The 25,905-nt window shown below is 40.8% G+C and overlaps 1 protein-coding gene across 3 annotated transcripts in view; it reads left to right on the top strand.

Moving 5' to 3' along the window:
• The window catches only part of MRPL1 (mitochondrial ribosomal protein L1), a 143,220-nt gene that overhangs the window by 23,182 nt on the left and 94,133 nt on the right, over positions 1–25,905 (top strand). Inside the window, exons 1-2 of one of the 3 annotated variants that reach the window (XM_028100751.2) lie at positions 20,969–21,188; positions 23,537–23,641. The exons of 1 other annotated variant lie outside the window; for it this stretch is intronic. In XM_028100751.2, the coding sequence (XP_027956552.1) occupies positions 21,149–21,188; positions 23,537–23,641 (145 nt within the window). In that variant the 5' untranslated portion in view covers positions 20,969–21,148. Of the gene's footprint in view, positions 1–20,968; positions 21,189–23,536; positions 23,642–25,905 lie in introns of those variants that run through there. One more of the 3 variants, XM_028100752.2, reaches the window with a different exon arrangement.

Raw genomic sequence — 25,905 nt, 5'->3', positions numbered from 1 at the left:
ACTTATCAAATTAAGTCGTATATGATATCTGGGGTTTTTTTTTTTTAGAAGATTTTATTTATTGATTTGAGAGAGAGATAGAGAGCACGAGAGGGAAGAGGGTCAGAGGGAGAGGCAGACTCCCCGCCGAGCAGGGAGCCTGATGCGGGACTCGATTCCGGAACTCCAGAATCATGACCGGAGCCGAAGGCAGTCGCCCAACCAACTGAGCCACCCAGGCGCCCCATATCTCGGTTTCTAAAGAAATGATTAAATAAAGCACTTTATGTTCGCAAAGCACTTGTGTATTATTTAATTAGCTCTTCCTCACAGCTACTCCTCTGGTGCTATTATCTGAGTTCAAAGGGAGTGATTAAATGAATGAATGGGTGAATGAATAAATGCTTTGCTTAAGATCCCAAAGGTAAGGAGCTGCAAAGACAACTTGGTGTTCATTGGCCCCTCCCTTGACTGTCCCAGAGCCCCGTTGTCTCCCTGGAACAAAGAGGTAGAACCGCAGAGCTTTCTCCCATGGCAGTAGTGGGTCATTTGCTAATGCTTGGCTGGAAAAGAGGAAAGACTAAGCCAGATAAGAAATGTCTCCTTGCTACAGGTATGGTTTAGCATCTTGGTTTATAACTTACCTATAGTAAAATATCATGATCACTGTTAGCTAGGCTTTGCACCTTTTCTTTTTTTTTTTTTTTGGCTTTGCACTCTTTAAATGCACAAACACATTTCTTCTCCAGAGGTTTGACTGTCAAATTTTCCAGTACTTTGGAAGTACTTTGCCTAGGAAGAGAGAAACAGAGGAGAGAGACAGAATACGGACAAAGTTTAAATGGATCTGAATTACTGACGTTTCTTTGCTGTATTTTATTGAATTTCACATTTTAAAATTGATGAAATTGTTCTTACTGAAAAAAGTATTGGTATTGATAGGTATACTTTGAAGGAAGAGAGGGAAAATTATATTTTTGGCAGTAGGTGAGCTTTTACTAAATCTATTTTCCTTCTTTTCCTTTCCTCACTACATTTTATTGGGTATTTTCCTAGAGCTTTTTTGGAATTAACCGAGTTGCCCTAGGGGGAAACTTGTCTGCATGCAGAAGTGAGGATTTCTTTTCCTCATTTCATTTAATGTTCATATGAATTTTTATTTACTTTCTTTGGCTTTGGATATTCACCTCTCTTCATCTTCTGTGTTCTGAATAGCAATTTTCCCTTCTGCCTATTGTTCATGTGAATGAGGCCTTCACAGTTACATTTAGAAACTGTTCTGGAAATTAAAAGTTTTTCTTTGTGGCATGCGACTCTTAGAACACAGTCTACCTTGCCATGTGCCAGTAAATGCCTAGACCTTTCCGAGGCTAAGCAAAACTACAGGTGGTTGAGAGACATCAGTGTTGAACTAAAGCTTTTGACTAATAGGCACAAAATCCCTTTTGTTGCATGGTTGTGTTTCGAACATGAATTCTCTGAGTGATTTCTGGGTGCTTTACCTTTTTCAATTCCAATCTCTGGTTCTTAGCTTTACCTGCCTCTTTGAAGTATTGACCAGCATTATGTCTCAGGATAATCACTGGCAAATGTACATTATTATTGTGCTGGTTTTAATTCCCTACTAAAATTTAAATATATCTGAGGTATTATTAATATCCATTTACAATGTCCTTTTCATTCTTAATATGGAACAAATCCTGCTGGATAACATTATACAAACAGCAATTTGATTTCCTGAAAGTAAACCTAAGTAATGAAAATTCCTACCCCTCAGGCTTATGCATTATTTTAAATGTCAAAATCTGCCTAGAAAAATCAACTGTATTCCCTTCCCAGGTAGTTAGCTACAACCAGAAAGGAAGAAAGAATTGAAATACTTTTAAATGTTGTTACAGCATTAAATAAGTTTGTCTTGAGTTTCTAATGTAAAATGTCTAACAGAAGTCCCTCTGTTTGGAAGATGCAGCCCAATTCCAGACTTTTGTTTGGGAAAAGATCATCTAGAAATAATTGCTTTTAGTCCTTTTGCATTATTAAGTTCTATTTTTCTCATTTTTTAAGGAATGTGGCAGGTATCCCTACCTTTTATCAGTGCCAAAGGAGCTTTGTGATGGAAGTTATTACTGTTTCTCCCTTGTCTTTATTAAAAGCCTTCAATCCCCAAGGACTCAGTGACAAGTCAAGCTCCTTAGCCTAGCAGGCAAGGCTGCTTTTTCTACCAGGTCTCACCCACCTTTCCTAACTTACAAACATCCTACACCACTTGCTTTCTGAGAACCCTTTCTGACAGTCCCTGCTTTTGTCAATGCCAAACCCCTTCCAGAATCCACTCTGCCTTGGATTTTCCTTAGAAAAGCCTTCCATTACAAAGTCAGCTGTGAAGCTTCTCAAAAACCAACGTCCCTCCCAGTTAGTGATTCCCCCAGGGCAGCGGGTTTCCTAGGTGTGGTATCCTTCAGACCATCTCAAAGTCACCTCATCACCCTGGAAACTTGTTAGAAATGGAAGTTCTCCCGTGCACTTTAGACCTAGTGAATTAGAAAGTCTAGGGGTGGGACCTGTTGTGTTTTAACAAGCCCTTCTCTGGATTCTGACCCACGGCCCTATGGCATTAATTCAAGTATCTCCAGATTCTCACTCGTTTTCATAGCAGGTGCTCAGGAAGACTTCATAAAAAAACAATCTTTCTAAACAAGCAAATAAAAACAAAAGTAGTTGCCTAAAGTGGGTTAACTAAAATAAATTAGCCTGAAGCCGATTTTTCCAAATGTCAATAATGATCAGGGCTCTTAATGAACAATTTACCTAAAGTTCAATCTCCTTTGAGTGTTTTTTACATCCTTATCAGTTTCCACACCTACACATTCTTTAAGCCACTAATGATTTCTCAACTTTCATTTGAAACCTGAGATTTACCCCACCTGGGCTAAGTTATTCTCGCTTATGTGTTCCCAAAGTGAGTTAGCTGCAGGTTTCTCCCACAACATTATGAATTTCTCATGAGTAAAACTCTTACTTTTCTTGTTATGTCTTATATAATGCCTTGTATATAGTAGACATTTGAGGAATGGTTGTTGGCTTCAATGATGGTATACAGTATAATAGCAGATAGTATAGACTGGAGCCACGCCTTGTGCTCAAATGGCACTTCTTTACTAGCCATGTGACTTCGAGCAAGTTTTTTTAAAAACCACCCTATGCCTCAATCTCTTTATCTATAAAATGGGCATAATATATAATAGTACTCATGTCATAGGGTTGTCGTAGAATAAAAGGAGTTTATATATCTGAAGTGCTTAGAACAGTGCCAGCATATAGTAAGCATTATATGAGTTAGTTATTTCTTTAGTATTCAAATCCTAGTTCTGCTTTTATTCAACTGTGTGTTTTACTCACCTATATTCATTTCCTTTTCTATGTTTCTTGTTCTTGTATCTAGGGTGCAGGGGTGCAAGAGCACCTGGCTCCCGGGATCCCAAACAGACCAGGTTGGTCCACTCACCGCTGACAAAATCCAAAAGCAGAGAGACAGTGATGGTGAAACAAGAAAGGAATTTAGTTCAGTGGACCAACCTAGTGTCTCAAAAACTGTCTCCAAAGTACTGAAAATACTTCCAGGTATATACAAGGAATATGTGGGACAAAGGTGGGTGGGTACGTGCAGGTAGGCAATGAAGGTCAAATAGATCATTGCCTTGGAGTCAATCATGGGTCTGGTCTTGCTGGCTTAGGGCAGTCCTTATTGCTTGAGGGGGTAGTTTCAATTCCCATCAGGGGATGCTTTGCTGTCAGGGTTTTCTGCCTAAGCCAGGAGACCAGCTGGAAAGAAGAACCCAGCTAGAAAGTCTGAGGTCAAAATAGAGGCAGCTAAAGTTCTCTTCCATTCTTATTTTACGCCTCTGCCTCATTTGGATTTAATAGAATAATTTTGTCACAAAAAAATTAAATATTACCACTTTTTAAAAGTTAAGATGTGGGCACCTGGGTGGCTCAGTTGGTTAAGCGTCTGCCTTCGGCTCAAGTCATGATCCCAGGTCCTGGGATAAGAGTCCCACATGGAGCTCCCTGCTCAGCTGGGAGCCTGCTTCTCCCTCTCCCACTCCCCCTGCTTGTGTTCCCTCTCTCACGGTGTCTCTCTCTGTCAAATAAATAAATAAAATCTTTAAAAAAAAAAAGTTAAGATGCATGCTTTAAATAGTTCATATTCTCTGACCCAGGAGTTGTCCTTCCAGAACTCTTATCTTCTTTTTTTTAATGGTCAAACACTTAGCAAAAATTTATGGACAAAATATTCATTTTAGCTTTATTAACAATACTTAAGTTCTTTACATATTTTGGATATGTCTTTTATCAGATACGTGGCCTGCAAATACTTTCTCCCAGTCTGTGGCTTGTCTTCTCATTCTATTAATATATCTTTCACAGAGCAAAATCTTAAAATTTTAATAAAGTCTAATTTGTCATTTTGTCTCTCATGGATTGTGCCTTTGGTGTTTTATCTAATAAGTTACAGCCAAAACCAAGGTCACCTAGCGTTTCTCCTATGCTTCTAAAAGTTTTATAGTTTTGTGGATCACATTTAGGTCTATGTTCCATTTTGAGTAATTCATGTAAGGTGTAAGCTATGTGTTAAGGTTCATTTCTTCTGCATTTGGATGTTCAATTGTCCAGCATCATTTGTTGAAAAGACTATTCTGTTCTTTTAATGTCAAATTCTATTCTTTCTCTCAGGAGAAAACACTCTATTTTTATAGTATGTTTCGAAACAAATTTCTGGACCCAAGACGGAGCTTGCTTCTACATGGGATGCTGTGTCAGCGAACTGAAACTGGGATCACTTTTGTGTCCCTGTAAATGCTCTGCTTGACCAGGAACATAGCATATCAGTCAGTAGATCCACAAATGCCAAGCCAACTTGGGCCTTCTCACCCCAAACAAGGTTGACTATTTGGCCCCAGCCAATCAGATATTTTCTGTTTTTCATTTCCTTGTTCTTTATTCCTTATCCTATAAAAGCTTCCCATCTTCCACCCCATTTTACAGTTCTCCAAAAGAATACTTCAGGAAGTGCTTAATTTTTTTTTTTGCATAACCTAAATTGTTTTCTTTAATAACTTTTTAACATGTGACTCAGTGTTTCACTTCTTTGAAGAGAAGAAAGCCTTTTATTTAGTTTATTTGGAATGAATGGCTGGTTAGTTAATCATAAAGATTTTTTAAAATTTAAAATGTATACAACTCATTTGTTTGCTGAACTTGTCTTTGAATATGGATCTGCTGATTGTTCTAAATTGTCTTTTTTTTTTTCCTGTAAAACACACATAAAATGTATCACCTATGATAGCCAGTGTTTTCATCTAAATTCTTAGGTTTAAAGTGGGTTCCACCATGGAATTATCTAGAGCATCTTACCTAGCCTGTCTGGGCTTTAATTTCCTCATCTGTAAAATGAGAGTAATAATAGTACTTATCTCATAAGAGAATAAGTTAATATATGTTAATCACGGATAACATTTGTCTCACACATAGTACGTGTGCTATAGGTATTTGCATTAAAGTGGAACAAGAACTTGTGGCACAATCTGAATGAAGAATCTTAGATTTTTGTCTTTTTTCTTTGCCTTGTTACCTCAAATTTGGCAGCAATGGTTTTTAACGGCTTTTAGCAGCTTTATCAAAATTCCAAAGCACTCAGATACATTTTCATATTAAAAAAATATTTCTTGTACACACATTTCATCAACAAATATAGCAGATTTGGGAAAACAATGAACTCAGGTATAAAACTGCACTAGTGGGATAATTAGTGGGCAGACTACAGAAGAGACTGGAAGAGAACTTAGCTGACTGACTCTATTTTGACCTCAGACTCTCTGGTTGGGTTCTTCCTTCCAGCTGGTCTCCTGGCTCGGGCAGAAAAGCCTGACGGCAAGAGGGCAAAGCATCTCCTGATGGGAATTAAAACTACCCCTCAAGCAATAAAAACTGCCCAGAGCCAGCAAGACCAGATGCATGATTGACTCCAAGGCAATGATCTATTTGACCTTCATTGCCTTCCTGCACGTACCCACCCACCTTTGTCCCACATATTCCTTATATAAACCTGGAAGTATTTTCAGTACTTTGGAGACAGTTTTTGAAACGCTAGGTAAGTCCGCTGTCTTCCTGGTGTTGGCCTCACTGAACTAAATTCCTTTCTTGTTTAACCATCACTCATTTCTCTGCCTTTGGATTTTGTCAGCGGTGAATGGACCAACCCGGTCTGTTTGGGATCCCGGGAGCCAGGTGCTCTTCCACCCCTGTGCCCTGGCTACAAGATTACTAGCCAGGTTTTCAGGGTGCAGTGGAAATCAGTCAATTTGTTTACAAAGGCACTGGACGGGTTCAATTAATTTGGTTAACTGATTATGTGGCAGTTGGTTAATAGGGTGTACAAATGCAACAAGACCATCTTTTCTTTATCGGTAGCCAGCAGTGACTAGACCGTGGCAAAGTTTAAATGGGCTCTTTGGAGCAAATTAGGACTTTAAAAATAAGTATAAAGTTTTCTTGACAATGGAGATTACATTTTGAGCATCACAACTTCAGTACAACTATGGAGAGCAAAACGGAGTCTCTCATGTCAAGCAGGGGCCTGTGTCAAGCAATGATGCAAACAGTTAAGGTACTGCCGCTAGGAGATACCACCGGGACCAGCGTCAGCTGACACTCCAGAAATGATAACGAGCAGAACCAGAGGAGGTCTGCGGGGACCCAAAACTGATTATATCCCTTTAAAAAGGGGAAGATTTTGGCATCAAACTGTCAGACTCTTCAGATCTGACCCCTACATGTCTGACCACTTAAAAAAGGCAACTGGCACCGAAGGCTCTGCCCGATGGGTCTCTGAACAGAACCGAGATCCTTCACTGCTTGAACATAGGAAGTCATAAGTGCTGAGAGCTGACCAGGACCGGACTGAGGCCTTATCTCAACTGCGTGCTCATAAACTGACTTCACGTTTGATTTCGTTAACTTCCTACACCCTTCTGTTATCTTGTTTGTTGTGTGGCTTGTCTTCTATCCTGCTTTGTGTGCTGTGTTGGAAGCCAAGTTGAACCACATGGTGAAATGTCGTTGAGTTTGGAATCCTGAGTCTGCTTTATGTGATTTAACTTTGCTTTATGAGTGAATAAAGCTGACATTTTGGAAAGACACAACTCATGTGTGCACCTTCATAGCATGCTCATGGCAACAACGAACCTAATAAAGTGTTCCATTATATTTCCACACGTAATGCAAGAAGTCAAGTTTAAGTAATGGGTTGAGATTATAGTGGACAGACTTCAAAGAATAATTCTGGCCTGGGGATTAAAAAATACCTCAACTAGCACTGATGCAGGCTGGCTGGGTCCAAGGACCCAGATGGGGCAGGGGACTCACAGGTCCAGCCAAGAGGGTTTTTGGCTTTTGGCAGGATAGGAATCAAACGCAAATTGGAAGGAAGTGAGAGCAGAATTTATTGAACACATAGAGAGAGCAGATACAGACAAAGCGTCTGGGAGACTCGGAAAGGAAAGGAGAATGACTCTTGTCTTTGCTTGGGGTCTGGGGTTTTTATTGTGGATTGTGCTCTGGTGTATAGGTCTTCTCACACATCCAGGAACTGGTTAAAACAAAACCGAATGCTCAGTTGTCCTCCATAAATCACTCATGCCCTGGAGCCAGGGGTCTTGGTGAATCAGTGGTCTTGGAAAATGTACATGCAGAGCTTGCCCAGTCACTCCTTAGATGTTACCTGTTGTGCTGGAAAAGAAATCACTAACTCCTTGACCATCACAAGGAGAACATACATTATCTGTATGATAAGGCATATGTGGGGCAGGGTGTAGGTCCTAACAAGAATAGAAGCAGGAAAAGGGGCAAAAAGCAGTCCTTTGAGGGGTTCCCTTGGTTTCCCTGTCTCAGTACTATACTATATCTGCAGCATATAAAACTGATTCAAACTGGAAAAAACTCACCCAGGATTCAAAGGGAAAAAACATTTAATAATTCATCCACTTAAAAAGTGTAACTGAGTGAGCTCAGACTAATTCACTAAAAGCGTTTATCTTGGGGCACCTGGGTGGCTCTCATGGTTAAACCTGACATTAAAAAAAACAAAAAACCTGACTTTAGTTCAGGTCATGATCTTGGGGTCCTGAGACTGAGCCCCACATTGAGCCCCATGAGCCCCACACGGAGTCCCACATTGGGCGCCGCGCTCAGCAGGGAGTCTCCTTCTCTCTCTCTCTCTCTCTACCCGTCCCCCACCCCCGCTCGTGCATGTACACCCATGCTCTCTCTCTCTCTCTCTCTCAAATAAATAAATAAAATCTTAAAAATAAAGCTAGTTTACCTAAACCACTTTGACTAAGAGTAGTGTCCAAAAGTATATAAAATAGAAAAAGCATCAGGATACAAAATATCCACCCATTTAACAAAAAGTGCAAATTGTAGAAATAATTATCAAGTATAACAAGGTTCAGATGGAAAGACCCTTAAGTAAATCACTTAAAATATGGAAGGCAAAAGGACTTTCTCTAAGAATTTAGTCAGACCCTTACAAGTGGTAATTTTGCAGCTTTGGCCTGGTGTTTTGCTAATGGAACTACCATTAAGAGGTTTATTCTTCAGCAATAGGCCTATTTCTTATTCTGATAGACGTCAGAGCAGGACATTTGAAAAGGAATGGGATTAGAGCGTGCAGACTCAAGTGTCTACAGGGTCTTGGCCACTTTGTGAGAGGTAACAATGCTGATTGTGGTGCAAATGGAGCTTGATGTGCCCTCTAAAAAGTGCAATCCGTGCTCAGCTCCAGTGGGTCATGGCCATGTAGAAATGCGGGCCCAGTATGGCTTGGTCTGCTAGTTATTTTCAAAAAGAAGACAGAAATGTAAAATGTTAGCTTAATTAATGGTCAGTATAATTAAAAAAATATTTGTGGGCCAATAGTGTATTAACAAAGCATATTGTCTCTGAGGATTCATCTTTCTCCTTAGGAGATGTGTATGCATGTCTGTGTGTGAGTGTATGAATGATCTAATAGCTTTCTGCTTAGACAGTTGAAAGAAGAATGTGACATTTTGGCAACTCACACTAAAGGGAAAAGTTAAAGAGGATCATACTCTAGTGGCTAAGCCCTCCTACTGTTCTATGGGCCCTGGAGCGTGCTAAATAACATAAAGAACTATCTTGGAGTCTCCAGGGCATTATTCTTGACCAAAGAACTCCAAATATTGAATGTGTATTGTGTTGGAAGGGTTGTAAGTCATGGGAGAAAAACCATCTCTTATGTATAGAAGGGGTTTCAGCAGACTGGTGTAGCATTGCAGTTTGGAAATAAGATGAAGGTGGTGTTCTTACCATAAAACATAAACCTCAGGGCAGAGTTAAGAACAAAAATCAACCTTAAGACAACCTGCTATGAGATCTTACCTGTGTTTCCTTTGAACTGTGGAAATCGCAATTGTTAGCATATCGTTAAAAATCTTTCGCCAACACAAGTAATTCTCTTTGTTTATCCCACCAGTTCAGTTAAAAGTCTGATCTAACAATACAGTGACCAGGTGTCTGTATTAGTCAGGGGCCTGGCAGGAAACAGATGGCAAATTCAGAGTTTAACCAAGGAGAGTTTAAAAGGGGGACTATTTACATAGGTGTGGACAGGGTTAAGGGCACTGACAAGGGATGTCGAAATAAACCTAGATGAGAAAGGGAGGGACCTACTGCTACGCCAGGCCTGAAGGAACAAGGGGAAACACGGTGTGATTAGAAACGAGGTGAGAGGGGCGCCTGTGTGGCTCAGTCGTTAAGCGTCTGGCTTCAGCTCCGGTCATGATCCCAGGGTCCTGGGATCGAGCCCCGCATCGAGCCCCGCATCGAGCCCCGTATCGAGCCCGGCATCGAGCCTCGCATCGGGCTCCCTGCTATACGGGAAGCCTGCTTCTCCCTCTCCCACTCCCCCTGCTTGTGTTCCCTCTCTCGCTGTGTCTCTCTGTCAAATAAATAAATAAAATCTAAAAAAACAAGAAAAAAAAAGAAATGAGGTGAGAGCTAGAGCTATGGAAGGAAAGCTGCCTGGAAGAACCGAGGGCCATCGACAAAACACAGCCATCTCCAGGACCACAGCCAAACGGAGGGAGCGGGGCAATACCTTGGGTTCTCTTCGTCCTGTGCCCTGTCTCCTCCTGGAGCTCCCTACCGCCAAACCCAGTGAGCAGCCAGAGGCAAGGGAGCCCAGGTGGTGCCGCTCCATAGGGTCAGTCTCTAAGGGTACACCTGGCAGGGTGGACAAAAATGCAGAACAAATGTGGCTGGTGACAAATGGAGTATAATCAGTATAATATTCTGTTAAGATAAGAGATTACCAGTAATTTACCAGATTATAGAAAGGAGGAAAAAAAAGTCTGTTAGGAAAAAATGAGTGAAGCGAATGAAATATTTTTGTAGCAGGTGGATGTGTGCCCACATGATAAGGACAGTTTCGTAAAACCAAGTAGTTTCTTTCTAATCTAGTAAATTATTTGAAAGAGGTAGCATAAATGACAAAGGAGGGTTAGCCAGTGAATACAATTTATTCAGATTTTGCAATGAATTGTGATAATGCCTTCTTATAGACGATGAAAGATACTTAATTCTCGTGGAATAAGGGATAAGGCAAATAGTTATAGGTAACTTGGTAAGGTTTAGCAAATTAGTAAGAAACAAAACAAACAAAGAGAAAAAGAGACAAACCAAAAAGAAAAACCCACAGACTCTTTTTTTTTTAAACATTTTATTTATTTATTTGACAGAGAGAGAGAGTACAAGCACGGGGAGCAGCAGGGAGAGGGAGAAGCAGACTTCCCACTGAGTAGAAACTCCCCAGGCGGGGGCTCAATCCCAGGACCCCTGTGATCATGACCTGAGCCGAAGGCAAACGCTTAACCGACTGAGTCACCCAGATGCCCCAAAACCACAGACTCTTAACTGTAGAGAATAAACTGATGGTTGCCAGAGAGTGGGTGGGGGGCTGGGTGAAGTAGGTGAAGGGGATTAAGAGTACACTTCTCATGAGGAGCACTAAGTAATGTACAGAATTGTTGAATCCCTATGCTGCACATCTGAAACTAATGTAACACTGTGTGTTAACTATACTGGAATTAAAATAAAAAAATAATAAAGATTTAGCAAATTAGACAAGGATTTCATATTACAATGGACCCTCAACAAGGATTTCAACTGCCTGGTTTCACTTACAGGCAATTTTTTTTTTATAAATACAATATAGTACTGTAAATGTATTTTCTCTTCCATATGATTTTCTTAGTGACATTTTCTTTTCTCTAGCTTACATTATTGTAAGTATACAGTATATGATACATATAACTACAAAATATGTGCTAATCGACTGCTTATGTTATCCATAAGGCTTCTAGTCAACAGTAGGCTATTAATAGTTAAGTTTTTGGGGAGTGAAGAATTATTCATGGATTTTCGACTCTACAGGGGGTTGGCACCCCTAACCCCCATGTTGTTCAAGGGTAAACTGTAATTCAACTAACAGTAGGTTAAGATATAGGGTACATGTGCCATATTTCAGTTTGTAACCTGGAATTTGATATATTATAAAAAGGAAAAAAAACCTGCTAACCTTGGCCAGAGATAATCTAGGAAAATCAAACATTGGATGAGACCTAACAAGCGTCGTAAGCGGGCAACATTATTGTAAAATATAATCATATTTGCTTGTCTTATTCTGAGATGGCTCTCTACACGCAGCTGGTGTCTTCCAGGCCAAGGGTGAGCTAGAGCCTGGGTATTTCTCTGCCTTTAGGACCCCGCTAATAATGATTGGCTCTACACTTCACCCTGCAGCGCTCCTGAACTCCGGATGGGTGCACTGGTTGTTGCAAGAAGTGCAACATTAAGTGGTTCCAAACACATTTGCTACTGCACTGTGTCAATCCTCTGTGTCCTCTTCTGCTGCTTTTGGTTCCTTTCTGTGTGTAAGAAAGGTGCCAAAACCATCACAGCTATTGCTGTGCCAAGTGTGTCAGACTGCAGCATGGGGCGTTCGAGAATTCTTCTCACGTCCCCTTTGTTACCTGGTTCCCATAAACAACAAGTCCTGTGCTCACAGGTCCCTAAGTGGTTTCAGTGAAATGTCTCTTTTACACATTCTTCTTTTGCCTCCCTGCGCAGGGTAACTCTCATGCTTGCAAGGCACTGGGCAGAAGCAGGGCCCTGAGGCACACACTCAGGCTTGCCTTCTCTGCCACACTGGTGCTGTGTCCTTCAAATGCTCTCACCTCCCTTACAAGAACAGCTCCTCAGAGCCAAGCAAAGACACCCTGCAGCTCTTCTGTCTGTCCAAAGGGCATCTGAATCTCGAGACACACACAGCCTGAGTTAAGAGGAGCCCTCCTATGACACAGCCCCTACTTCCTGAATCTATTCTGTGTGCTGTAAGAGTGGTGAGTTGTGGTAACACTGCAGAAATCCCCACTCACTGTCAACCACGGAAGGCTCCAGGCCTCTTCCGATAGTGAGACATAGGGAACCAGGGCATCTTACTCTCCCTGAATTTCTGTAGCCCTCCTTCTGGAGAGAGTTCAGAAGAGCAATGCATTCTTGTGTCTTCTTGAAGAATTACAGGTTTTGTATTAGTTTTGGTGGCATCAACTATTTTATTTTTATTTTTTTTATTTTTTTTAAAGATTTTATTTATTTATTTGAGAGAGAGAGCACACGAGAGGGGGGAGGGTCAGAGAGAGAAGCGGACTCCCTGCCGAGAAGGGAGCCCAATGTGGGACTCGATCCCGGGACTCCAGGATCATGACCTGAGCCGAAGGCAGCTGCCTAACCAACTGAGCCACCCAGGCGCCCGGCATCAACTATTTTAGAACCTAGATTATTACAGTTGAAAATAAATGTGATTTAGAAATCCATCTAACCTTATTTCTAATCCCAGCCATTACTGTTTTCCTTTGACCTTTGGAGAAATTCATTAATTTTTCTAAGTACAATGTACTTTTCCTGATGGATAAGGATGCTCATTACTCCCTTTCCTTGGGCTCCTGTATATCTCTTTGACCTGTGCTTGTTTTGTTTGTTTGGGTTAGAGCTCTGCATCTCTCCTAGAGGAGCCAGAAGCATCTTATAGTGTCCATTAAAAATTAACCCTTAACAATTATTCATAGTTGTTGAGCATAAATTAATAAGATGTCATTGACACTAAGGAAGTGCAGTGGAGAATCACATGCCACAAAAAGGCTGTCATCCCTATTTTCAGATGGAAAGACTAAGGCACTGAGCAGGGACATAACTTGCTAGCATTGGCTATGCCAGGAAAGCCTGACCTGAGCCTCCGGCTTCTGGATTATTAAAGGTTCCTCCACTCTGAGTCTCTTTTCTCCCGGTCGCTCTCCCACCGTTCCTCCAACACCACTACTCTTCTACCTCTACCACTAATAACTAAGGGAAGAAGACAGATGCTAACCCACTTAAAACAACAGAAAATTTGTTAGACGGAATGAGATGATTTAGATAAAGATGAGATGCTACTATACATGGGTGAATATTGGAGTATTTAGACTCACTATTTTTCAGATAAATTGACTAAGAAATAATTCCCAAGATTCCCTAAAAACCTTGGGCTTCTTTCCTGAAGCAGTAAAGAGGAGATGTCTGGAGTGAGATAGAGAAAGAGCTTGTTAACCCCTAAGACTGGGGCTTGAACACAGCCTCAGTTCGACTTTATATAAAAGAGAGAGAGGACCTGAAAAAAGTGCAACAACAAAATGTCAAGTTCACTTCTAAGTCTATAAAACAATAAAGCCGCACAGTACAAAAGGGAGGAAAAGAGTCACATCCTTTCAGTCACTTACAGCCTCCTCTTGTGGGTTGGGCACACTCTTCTATGAAAATAAAACATTTTCCTGAGAATTGCTTTGTTGGTACTGTTACTTTCCTCAGAGCTATAAAATGTGTAAAATATGCCTTTCCAGGGGCACCTGGCTGGCTCAGTTGGTAGAGCATGTAACTCTTGATCTCAGGGTCATGGGTTCGAGCTCCATGTTGGGTGTAGAGATTACTGAAAAAATAAATAAATAAACCTGAAAAAAAATTTTAAAAAAGGTTGGGTAAGAGAGGCTCTTAAAAAAACAAATTAAAAAAGTAAAAATGCATTTCCATATTTAGATAAATATTTCAAGCAAGTTTTACCACTGCATACATTGAAGGTAAAAACTAACTCTAATTAGTGTTTTGTTGGTGCTTGTGACTTACACGCTTGGCTTTGAAGATCAAAAAATAATACACATGTGCTTACATATTATTTACTTTCTCCCACACACTCTGATATTATCTGGCCATTTTCTAATTTAAAACTTCGGCATCAAAAATATTGAGTCATGGGTGTACGTATGTTTAAACACCAGAGTTTCAGGGCAGTGAAGCCGGAGGAAGGTGCAGTGGTCAAATATACTGAGCTGATACTAGGCTCTAAGACTAGCTTTGTGGCCTTTGGCAAGTCACTAACTTCTTGGAGCCTCAGTTTCTTTTCTATAAAATAGGAATTAAGCAAGATAACGATATGTATGGTGCTTAGCACAGTGTCCAGCATGAAGTATGTGTGTGATACATGTATAATAGTGGTTATGAATGTAGTCTCTGGAGCCAGGCATCCTGGGTTGAAATCTCAACTCAAGTACTTATTAATTGGGCAAGTTTCTTAATCTCCCAGTGCCTCTGTTCCTTCCTCTGTAAAATGAGAATAATTATAGTGCCTATCGTATAGAGTTGTTATGAAGGTTTAAACACTTAAAATATGTAAGCCCTTCTGAAAAGTGCCGGGCACACAGTGCGTGTTCAATAAGTGTTAGCTATTAATATTCTTCCAAAACTGTGCTAATGTGGTAGCCACATGTGGCTCTTGAGCATCTGAAATGGACTTAGTCCTAGTTGTGATATGCTCTACGTGTAAAATACATATAGAACTTCAAAGACAGTATAAAAAAAGAATGTAAACTGTCTCAATATTTTTATATTACACATTGAATTGATATTATGAATATATTGAGTTAAATTGTTAAAATGAATTTTGTGTCTTTTTAATTTTTTAATGTGGCTACTAGAAAACTTATAAGTACGTATGTGACTTGCATTATATTTGTATTGGACAGAGGTATTCTAAAACATAGAAATCTTAAAGCAAGAAATTCATCAAAAAGAAACTCATTTTTTGGTTTAGCTCAAATCTGGGATACTTGTGATATGCTTTTAGTCATAAATAAAGAAGTACTGAGGAGAAGCAAAGGAATTACAATGTACTAAGTGAAGCCATTAGAAATTGCTGCAATTTTAGGTTGTGTTAATTTTTCCAGGAGTGATGGTCCTTTCTCCTCTGGAGTGTTTTGTTCAATTTTGAGATTACATTTTAAGACAGACACAGGCAATCTAGAGTATATCCTTGGTAAGCCTCCTAGGAAAATAAGAAGTTTTCATCACCATGCCGTGGAAGAGAGAAACTGTGGGTGGGTAAGAACATGAACATACTCAGCTAAGTGAGGAGAAGACCTAAGAAGCATGACAGCTGTCACCAAATACCAGAAATGTAGATTTGCCACGTGGAAATGGAATTGGAAATGGAATAATTGACCCAAAGGGTTCAATTGGGTTCAAGTTAGAGGGAAGATGATTTCAGCTTTAATATAGGGAGCAGCTTTAACAATTAAAGTTGTCCAAAAATGGAGTGAACTACCTTATAGAATATTCAAGAATTTGCCACTATAAATGTAAGCAGGGTTATAGATAGGGTTAATACATCCAGTAGATAGAAAACCTCAGAAGCTATTCAAACTCTGAGATTCCATGATTGAGGCTTTGCCACTAATTCTGGTAGAGAGCTGCCAATTCATGCGTCATGACCAGAATAACTAGAGTTCCATGATTTTAATTAGCTTTCTAGTTTAGGTTTTTTTTTTTTTTTTTTTTTTGGTTCTTTGTTTAGAAGATACAGATGTTCACTGGTACTAGCTCAAGCAAACAGGAGTTCTTGTGGGGATCCATATATGGTAGATAGGGATCTCACAAGAACGCCGGGAGAGGCATAGTGATACAGCGGACTCGACGGAAACTGTAACAGGAACTGAGGCTGCATCTGCTATCTTCCTCTCAGAGTCTGGCTGATCTCTTCTTCATGATAACTCTGCTTTCCTCCGCACGCATCCTCGGTCTAGCCTATTCTTGAAACTGACTGGCTTCATGTAACTCTGTTCATGCACCATTTCTGCTCACTAATAATTTCAGCTGGTCTTTCAAAGTTTCTCTGGACTTGAATCTACTCATGACCTTAAAACTTGGGTTCTCCCATCTAAATGTTTTGGTCTTTCATTTTCCCCAATTCCAGTTTATGAGAAAAAGGATTGGCCTAGCTTTTTTTTTTCCAAGCCAGATCACTGGCTGCAGTATGGATGGACTTTCCTTGGGTGAGATGGCTTCAGCTGGTCCAGATAGCTGGGGTTGGGAAATTTTATTTATGTGGGAGGGGGAAGTTTCCGCCAGAAACAGATGTGGGTGGGGCAGGGAGTTACTGTTATTTCTGGTATCACTACTGAAAGATGGAGGTCATGGAGTTTATACTCAGAAATTTGGGAATGCATTTCAGTTTATTCTGTGTATTTTTTTTAATCTTTATTTTATTTTATTTTATTTTTTTTATTTTTCGACACAGAGAGAGAATGCAAGCAGGGGGGAGTGGGAGACGCAGGCTTCCCACCGAGCAGGGAGCCCGATGTGGGAATCGATCCCAGGACCCTGGGATCATGACCTGAGCGGAAGGCAGACGCTTAACGACTGAGCCACCCAGGCGCCCTTATTCTGTGTATTAAGAAGAGAGACCCTATTCAAAAGATTCTGGTTTGAGATTAATGATAGAAATATGAATTTTATTCTAAGATGTGTTCTAAGAACTTGTTACTCAAAGTGTGTTTCATGGACTAGCAGCATCAACATTGCTTAGGAGCTTGTTAGAAATTAGAAACTCAGGCTCCATCCCAGATCTACTAAATTAGAATCTACATTTTAATAAGATTCCCAAGTGATTTGTATTCACATTGAGGTTTGAGAAGTGTGGCTCTAGAATCAGTTGATCTGGTTTAGGTCTTTTAAGTTACCAAAGGCTTTTACTAGGGAACTTCCTATAGTGTGCTATAAGCATGTGAGAACCAAGTGCTACATTGTCAGAATTTTGTGAATAGGTTGAATTTATGTAGAGCCAGTTGTTGAACATTTACCAGCATTCCACTGGACAGTTCTAAATCTCCTAATTCAGTCTGGAATTAAAATAGTCTCCTAGAGGGCACCTGGGTGGCTCAGTCGATAAGCGTTTGCCTTTGGCTCAGGTCATGATCCCAGGGTCCTGGGATCAAGCCCTGCATCGGGATCCCTCCTCGGAGGGAAGCCTGCTTTTCCCTCTCCGACTCCCCCTGCTTGTGTTCCTGCTCTCGCTGTGTCTCTCTCTGTCAAATAAATAAAATCTTTAAAAAAATGAAATAGAATAGTCGCCTAGAGGTTGTGGGACAGAGTAACTTCCATATTGGGGTGGGTGTGGAGCAAGACAAAATGAATTTTAATTCCTCACCAAATTTTCCACCTTATGACTAATAAATCATTATTCTAGATAGATGTTTCTGTATAAAAAGAAATAATCTGAGTTTGCTATAAGCACCAGGAGGGAAGGCAATCTCGGACTTGGTGATACTTAAAATATGGATAGACAAACAGGCAGAGACCAGAAAATTTCCCAGCTGGTAGCTGGACAGTTTTGGAGCTGAAACCTAGGTATGGAATAGCAGTTTCTGTATAGAGGAGAGGTAAGGGTGGGAAGATTCTGGTCCTAGAGACATACCACATATGGGAATTAATGCTTTTATTGCCTATATTATACTGAATATAAAATTGTTAAACAAAACAACTCCAAGTTAATGATAGGTATGGATGCCAATGTTTCATGGTATCACATAGGGAGTGGTTTTTAAAGTGTGGTCTCTGGACAACTATACCTCTTCTCAGCATCACCTGAGAAGCTATTATAAATACAAATCCATGGGCCACACCCAGGCCTACTGGATCAGAAACTCTGGGGGATAGAGCCCAGCAATCTGTTTTAACAAGGCTTCTGGGCGATTCTGATGCATACCATTGAAGTAGGAAATGTCACTGAGTTCCTTATTTTTGTCCAACAAGAGAATCCATTTTCAACTTGAACCCAAAATGGGAAGTGACTCTTCTTGCAAAGGAGTTTCCAGAACAGCTGAAAGATGGTTGGAGAAAGCAGAGAGCACAGATCAAGGGAACTGTGGGGTTAGGCAGATATTTAGAAGCTTTTCCCAGGGAAGTTAGCCAAACAGGCAGGCACCTGGCATGTTGCCAAGACTCCTGGAGAGTATAAACCGTCCTAGAAATCTACTGGGAAAAGTTGCGTTTAAAGTGAACTTTAAGGAAGTGCATAAAGACAGCCTAAAGACTCTCTGCAAATACTAATAAAAGTTCTGATATAAAGAATGTGACATCCTAGCCCATGTATCATACATGTATCAGCATATATTATATTAAGAAATAAGCAGATAATGGAAAAAAGGTGCTAGGACAGCTTATTCATTTTGCCTGTCTGGTTAAGAGCTCTCACTGGTTCCTCACTAATGACAACTTGTAACATTTAACGAGTGCTTACTCTGTGCCAGGTACTGTAGTAAGTACCTCAATAAATTATCTCATGAGCCCTGTATCCCAGATAAGGAAATCAAGGCTCAAAGAAGTATAGTACCTTGCCCCAGATCATATAGCTGGTAAGTGATGATACTGAGATGCAAACCCAGGAAGTTTGATTCCAGAGTGCCATTGCTTAACCAAAAGCTCCACTGCCCCTCTTTAGTGAGAACTTCATTGCATATTAAATATTTAGAAGCTTGGAGTTCCTATTTCAGAGTATGAATTTTTGTAGTATTTATTTATTTATTTATTTTAAAGGGAGAGAGAATTTTTTTTTAAGATTTTATTTATTTATTTGACAGAGACATGGCAAGAGAGGGAACACAAGCAGGAGGAGTGGGGGAGGGAGAAGCTGGCCTCCGCTGAGCAGGGAGCCCGATGCGGGACTCGATCCCAGGACCCTGGGACCATGACCTGAGCTGAAGGCAGATGCTTAACGACTGAGCCACCCAGGCACCCCGAATTTTTGTAGTTTTTAATAAGCATCAAACTAAATAACCTCTTTACATATTGGTATATACAGATAACTGGACTCTGGACCCCATCTGACTAATGCCATCAAGTTCTGGTGGTCAAAGTGGGCAATCAGAGAAATCGCACCTCTTTAAGAAGGACGCTGCTTTAATAAGCTACTACTACAAGCATACTACATATTACTCTGAGTCCCAATATCAGGTGCTTAAATTATCTCGTTATAACAGGAGACATAAAGAAGTACACAGATGGGGGCCAAATGACCCTGGGTACAGAAAAGGGGAGTTGTAGATGCTCAGGAAAAGCACCTTTAATCAACTTTTTGTCTGGAAATGAATTTGGTGAACTTGCCCTAATTCTTGAATTTACCTTCAAATGAAATTAGTTTTTAAGCATCATGAGAGCAATGGCTATGTTGGTTTTGTTCGCCGCATCTATGCATAGCCAAGCACACTGCTTGACACACGGGAAATAGGCACAGATTTGTGAAAAGGGAGCAGAAAAGAAAAGAAGGAGGGAGAAGAGGAAGAAAGTTAATAAAGGTAGATTCAAGTTCTTTGAATTTGGTGTGTGTGTGTGTGTGTGTGTGTGTGTGTGTGTGTGTGTCTAACAGTCATAAATGGGTATGGAACCTTTGAAGTAACTGCTTAGGTGTTAATAGGATAGGGGAATAAATTAGAAATCTTATTCTTCTTGTAGTTGAGTACAATATATACATAATAAATAAATCATCTGGGAAATTCCTACTTTGATCCAGTCCAACTTCTCATGGGCAGCTTCATGGAAGAAGTTAATTCTGCTAGCTTGCCATTTCTAATGGCCAGAAGGGAGCTCCAGTGTGTGTGTGTGTGTGTGTGTGTGTGTGTGTGAGAGAGAGAGAGAGAGAGAGAGAGAGAGAGAGAGAGAGAGAGAGAGAGAAGGGATAGAGGAATGTTGGCAGGGTGTTGAGGCTGGGAAGATAAGCAGAGGCCAGAAGGGAGCTCCAGAAGTAGTTACTGGAAGGCTTAGGGAGTTAGAGAGAGAGAGAGAGAGAGAGAGAGAGAGAGAGAGTGTGTGTGTGTGTGTGTGTGTGTGTGTGTGTGTGTGTGTGTGTGTGTGTGAAGATAAGCAGAAGTAGTTACTGGAGGGCTTTTATTTAAACTGGAAAGCGATATAATCTATGATCAGATTTTTTTTAGATTAAACTACGTTGACTACAGCTGTGACGTAATGGAAAGGATACTGATTTTTTCTTCCAGCCTTAATAACCTGTGCGTAGGTCTCAAGACTTGCCATTTTAAAACCAGAAGAGTTATATAAATTTTTTTCAAGTATTATTCAATTGACCCTAATGGCTCAGCTTGCCAGCAGAGGGAAAATATAGAATACACTGATTAATGTTAAGATGAACTTAAAACTACGCTGATCTCGAGTTGAGATAAAAAGAAAGTTTGTTGGGGCACCCGCCTTGGGTGGTAGTGGAAAGTTTGGTGATTTTAAAGTTTTTACAAGGCTGGAAATGGGGCGATGGAAGCTGGTGAGATTCTTCAGATTTTTTCATGCTTTCCTGGGGACTCTCTCAATATATTAAAGTTATCGTCCTGAGTACAATTGAAGACTCAAAAAGGAAAGAAGAAATAAAATAGGGTAACGCCAACAGGACCATATTTTCCATGAGGGCAGATTTCTCTGAAGTTGGTTTAAGCTGTCGTACCGGAACCACGAAACACAGGGTCCTAGCACGGAAGACTGACTGTAACACCGCCACGGGGCACCGGCGTCGTTCGCGGTTCCTTGGCGGCTTGAAAGCCTATTTTGGTTTCCGCCCCTTTTTCTCTTGCTCTTTCTAATCCTTCCCCCTCTGCAATTACGGCCAGGAACCCTTTTGAAATTTCTTCTAAGTTGAAGCGTAGGACCAATTTCGTCAACACAATCCGGAATGGTCAACATGGCGGCCGCCGTAAGGTGCCTTGGTAGAGGTAACCCAAGAAGTTATCTGGGCTTGGGGGGAAAATAGCTCTGGTATGGAGTCTCCTGTTGTAAGCCGGACTCTCCTAGGCACGGGTCTGCACTGGGGGCTCGAAAAGCTTCTCAGGGCTCTAGGTTCTCCAGAGGTTATTACTACTTAAAAGCGACCTTATCAGATGTTTCACTCCTTTCTGGAGCTGTCCTTCCTAGGGGTGGAGCGGGAGGGGGATGTGCACTGCCAGTTCTCCACCCACCCGTAGGGACGGACGTGAAGGCGCGGTTCTGTCTCCAGTACTGGGGGCGAGGGCTGCGCGGGAGAGTTTGATAAGCGAAGTGAGTTCTGGTATGGCAAAGGTGGTATGTTTAGGTGATCTACATCTGTAAACTTTAACACTTTACAAAATGCTTGGTGCTTTGGGAGTACATCGTTGCAGGCAATTCTAATTCTTAAACGTCCAGACGTTGTCTAATTCGCATCAACATTTATCATTTGGAGACTAATTGTGTAGTACTTCTTGTTAGCAGCTCTTTTCAGCAGTTAGTAAACTCCAATTTATTGTCTAGGAGACAGCCCTTTTTTGGTACAATGCTTTTTTTTTGTACAGTGCTTTTTAATTTTTGTTTGGTGTTTTTGAAGCACTGATACGTATTGTTATTTAATTAAGGTAGCTCTTTAGGTGGAGGCAGTAGCCAGCATCACTCCCATTTTACGGAGGAATCAGATGGTCCTGTTAAAGTATGTGGTAGCACTCGGATAACTAGTAAGTGGCAGAGGCAAAACTGAAGCTTCACTCCTAGGCCAGTGATTTTTTTTTTTTTTTTTTAAACTACATCTTAGTTTTCTCTCTGAGCTTCTTACAGGAACGCCTAGTATTAAGACAGGATTCTGTGTTTGGAATAGTTGTTTAAAGTGGTGGCAAGAGATCACAGCAGACCCTGATAACTACTAAGTGAGCAAACCAAAAAGTGTATCTTTACTGAAAAGAGACTTATGGTATTTTCTTCATGTATGACAGAAATAACATTATGTTAGACAAATCAAATAAATCAAAAAGAGAACTGAAGATTATCGTTCTCTCCTTGCCACGTTTTCTCTTGGCTTCTAGGATTCCTGACTCTTGGTTTTCTTTTTATCTCACCTGTCATTTCTCATATTACTTTGCTGGCTCCTCCTCTCCCCAATCTCTTACCTTGGAATGTCTCAGGAGCCAGGATCCCATCTTTGATCTTCATGTCTTTTGTATATAAATTCACTCCTCTTGTGATTTCATCCAAGTCTCCTGGCTTTGACTATTTTCTATATCGTAATGGCTCTCAAATTTATATCTGCAGTTGGGACCTCTTGTGAACTTTAGATTCTTAAACTCGTCTACCAATTCTAGATCTCCACTTGTTCATCTCATTAGCATTTAACACTTGTCTAAAATCAGACTCATAGCCTGCAGTCTTCCCCATCTCATTTCAGGGTAACTTCATCCTTTCAGTTGTCTGGGCCAAAACCTCAGAATATCCTCAACTCCCCCTCTTTTTCCCACACTTCACATTAAATAGTTGACAAATCTGATTGGTTTTACCTTCGAAATAAATCCAAAATCTAACTTCTCACTACACTATAGCAACTACCTTGTATGCCATTACCATTCCTCACCTGGATTTCACTGTATTTTCAACAAGTATGAAATTGGTCCTTTGAGAACTAAGTCATGTTATTCTTGTGCTTGAAACTCTGCAAGGCCTCCCCATTTTTCTTAGTCCTTAGAATGGCCTACGGTTGTGCTGTCTTTATTGTTATCCTCTATTGAGCACTTCAGATGTGGTTAATCTGAATAAAGTGTATCAAATACACATTAGATTTTGAGGACTTAGAACCCAAAAAAGTAAAATATCTGAATTTGTTATATTGGTAACATGTTGAAATGATAATATTTTGGGGTATTAGCTATAATAAAATATGTTAATCTTTTCTTTTTTTTTTTAAGCTTATTTATTTATTTATTTATTTGACAGAGAGAGCAGGAACACAAGCAGGGGAGTGAGAGAGGGAGAAGCAGGCTTCCTGTCAAGCAGGGAACCCGATGCAGGGCTCGATCCCAGGACCCTGGGATCATGACCTGAGCCGAAGGCAGATGCTTAACGACTGAGCCACCCAGGCACCCCTAAAATATGTTAATCTTTATTAATTAATTTCACTGGTTTCTTTTTTACCTTTTTTAATGTGGCTATTAGAAAATTTAAAATTATACATGTAGTTTACATTCTACTTCCATTGGAGAGCACTGACCTAGGGTCTTCACATCATCTTGTGCCTGCCTTGCCACCCCCCCCCTTATCCAATTTACCTCTCTGACCTCTTCTCCAGGTACCCTCCCCCTCACTCTGTGTGCTCTAGCCACACTGGCTTCCTTGTTCCCTAATCAACACCAAGAACATTTCTGCCTTGGGAAGACTTTTTCTCCCAGTTGGGGTGAGTCTTGAACACTTTTTCTAGATATTTGTGTAACTAGTTTTCTCATTTCTTTCAAGTCTTTGCTCAGGTGTCACCTTTTTGATGAAGCCTACTTTAACCATCTTACTTAAAATTGCAACCCACGGGCGCCTGGGTGGCTCAGTTGGTTAAGCGACTGCCTTCGGCTCAGGTCATGATCCTGGAGTCCCGGAATCGAGTCCCGCATCGGGCTCCCTGCTGCTCAGCAGGGAGTCTGCTTCTCCCTCTGACCCTCCCCCCTCTCATGTGCTCTCTCTCTCTCTCTCATTCTCGCTCTCTCAAATAAATAAATAAATAAATAAATAATCTTAAAAAAAAAAATTGCAACCCACTTTCTCTTTGACTCCATTTTACCCGCTGGGTACCCCCATCACTACCATTTTGTGTTATTAGTGTTGTCTCCACCCACTAGGATGTAAGCTCCATGAGGACAGGAATTTTTATTTGTTTTGTTCCGTAAATGTTTTTTTTTTTTAATTTTTTTTAAGATTTTATTTACTTTTTTGTCAGAGACAGCACAAGCAGGGGGAGCGGCAAGCAGAGCAGGTAGAGGAAGAAGCAGGCTCTCCGCCAAGCAAGGAGTCCGATGCAGGACTCAATCCCAGGACCCTGGGATCATGACCTGAGCCAAATGAAGTCAGACGCTTAACTGACTGAGCCACCCAGGCGTCCCTGTTCCGTAAATGTTTAAAGTGGTGCTAGCACATGTTTTGTTGGCATATTGTGTTGAATAATGAATAAATCAGTGGATCTTCAACATAATGCCACCCCTCTTCCATGTGTTGTAACATAATACTTAAAGTCATTTGAATCCAGTTTTTGCTTTCATTTGTTCAGATTTCTTTCCTCCATTCAACGATGGTGAATAAACTGTACACATTTCCTTCCCCATGATGCTTATCATTTATGAGGAGCAGGCATGAACTGGTTAATTATTTTCTTTAATTACAGTTGTTCTAAGTGATGTGAGGGAAAAGTACAAGGTGCTATAAGAGTGTTTGTGAGAGACCTAGTCTATTCTGAGTCTTTAGGGAAAACTTTTCTGAAGAAGTTTTAACAGAGTCCCTGAAAAATGGTGGCTAATTAGGAATTAGCTATGGAAGGGGGAGTGGAAGGTAGGGGAGAATGTTATAGATGGAGGGAAGATTATATTTGAAATACCAAAGTGGTTAAAAAACACAGTGTGTTTAAGAAACTGAAAGGAGGGAGCACCTGGGTGGCCTAGTCAGTTAAGCATCTGCCTTTGGCTCAGGTCATGATCCCAAAGTCCTGGGATCGAGCCCTGCTTGGGGCTCCTTGCTCAGAGGGGAGCCTGCTTCTCCCTCTGCCCCTCCCCCAGCTTGCTCCCTCTCTCTCTCTTTCTGAAATAAATAAAATCTTTTTTTTAAACATTTTATTTTATTGTTATTTGAGAGAGAGAGAGAGAGAGCACAAGAGGGGGGAGGGTCAGAGGGAGAAGCAGACTCCCAGCTAAGCAGGGAGCCCGATGTGGGACTCGATCCCGGGACTCCAGGATCATGACCTGAGCCGAAGGCAGTCGCTTAACCAACTGAGCCACCCAGGTGCCTGAAATAAATAAAATCTTAAAAAAAAAAAACAAAACTGAAAGGAGACCAGTGTATTTGAAGTACGGCAAGCATGAGAGAGAGTAGTGTTAGATGAAGCTCACTGTAGGTTAGAAGTAGCTCATGGAGGACCTTGTTAGGAATTTACTTTATTCAAAGATCAAGGTGAAGCCATCCAAGCATTTTAGGGATGTGATGATATTTTCACTTTTTTTTTTTAAAGAAATTATTTATTTATTTATTTGACAGAAAGACAGCAAGAGCAGGAACACAAGTAGGGGGAATGGGAGAGGGAGAAGCAGGCTTCCCGCCGAGCAGGGAGCCCGATGCGGGGCTCGACCCCAGGACCCTGGGATCATGACCTGAGCTGAAGGCAGATGCTTAACGACTGAGCCACCCAGCCGCCCCAATATTTTCATTTTTAAATGATCCCTCTTACTAGTAGGTAGAAAAGAAATGGAGAAGACCAAGAGTGGAAGATCGAATAGTTTGTAATTTGTTGCAGTAATCTATGTGGTAAATGATGGTGGTGTGGACTATGATGGGTGTAGTGGGAAGGCAAAGACTAGATGGATAAGATCTTCTAAGGAAATTGAAGATTATGGAACTCTAAGCTTTCAGTATCAGATATAAGAATAAGCTAGGAAAGGAGATGGAGTAATTTCCATCTCATTGCCA

Source organism: Eumetopias jubatus, unplaced genomic scaffold, assembly GCF_037043125.1.
Source record: "Eumetopias jubatus isolate StellerSeaLion01/CBP00866 unplaced genomic scaffold, mEumJub1_p1.0 scaffold_2, whole genome shotgun sequence".
In the NCBI taxonomy this organism is placed as follows: Eukaryota; Metazoa; Chordata; class Mammalia; order Carnivora; family Otariidae; genus Eumetopias; species Eumetopias jubatus.
The sequence above is the reverse complement of the archived record's forward strand: the minus strand, read 5'-3'. Positions and strand labels throughout refer to the sequence as shown.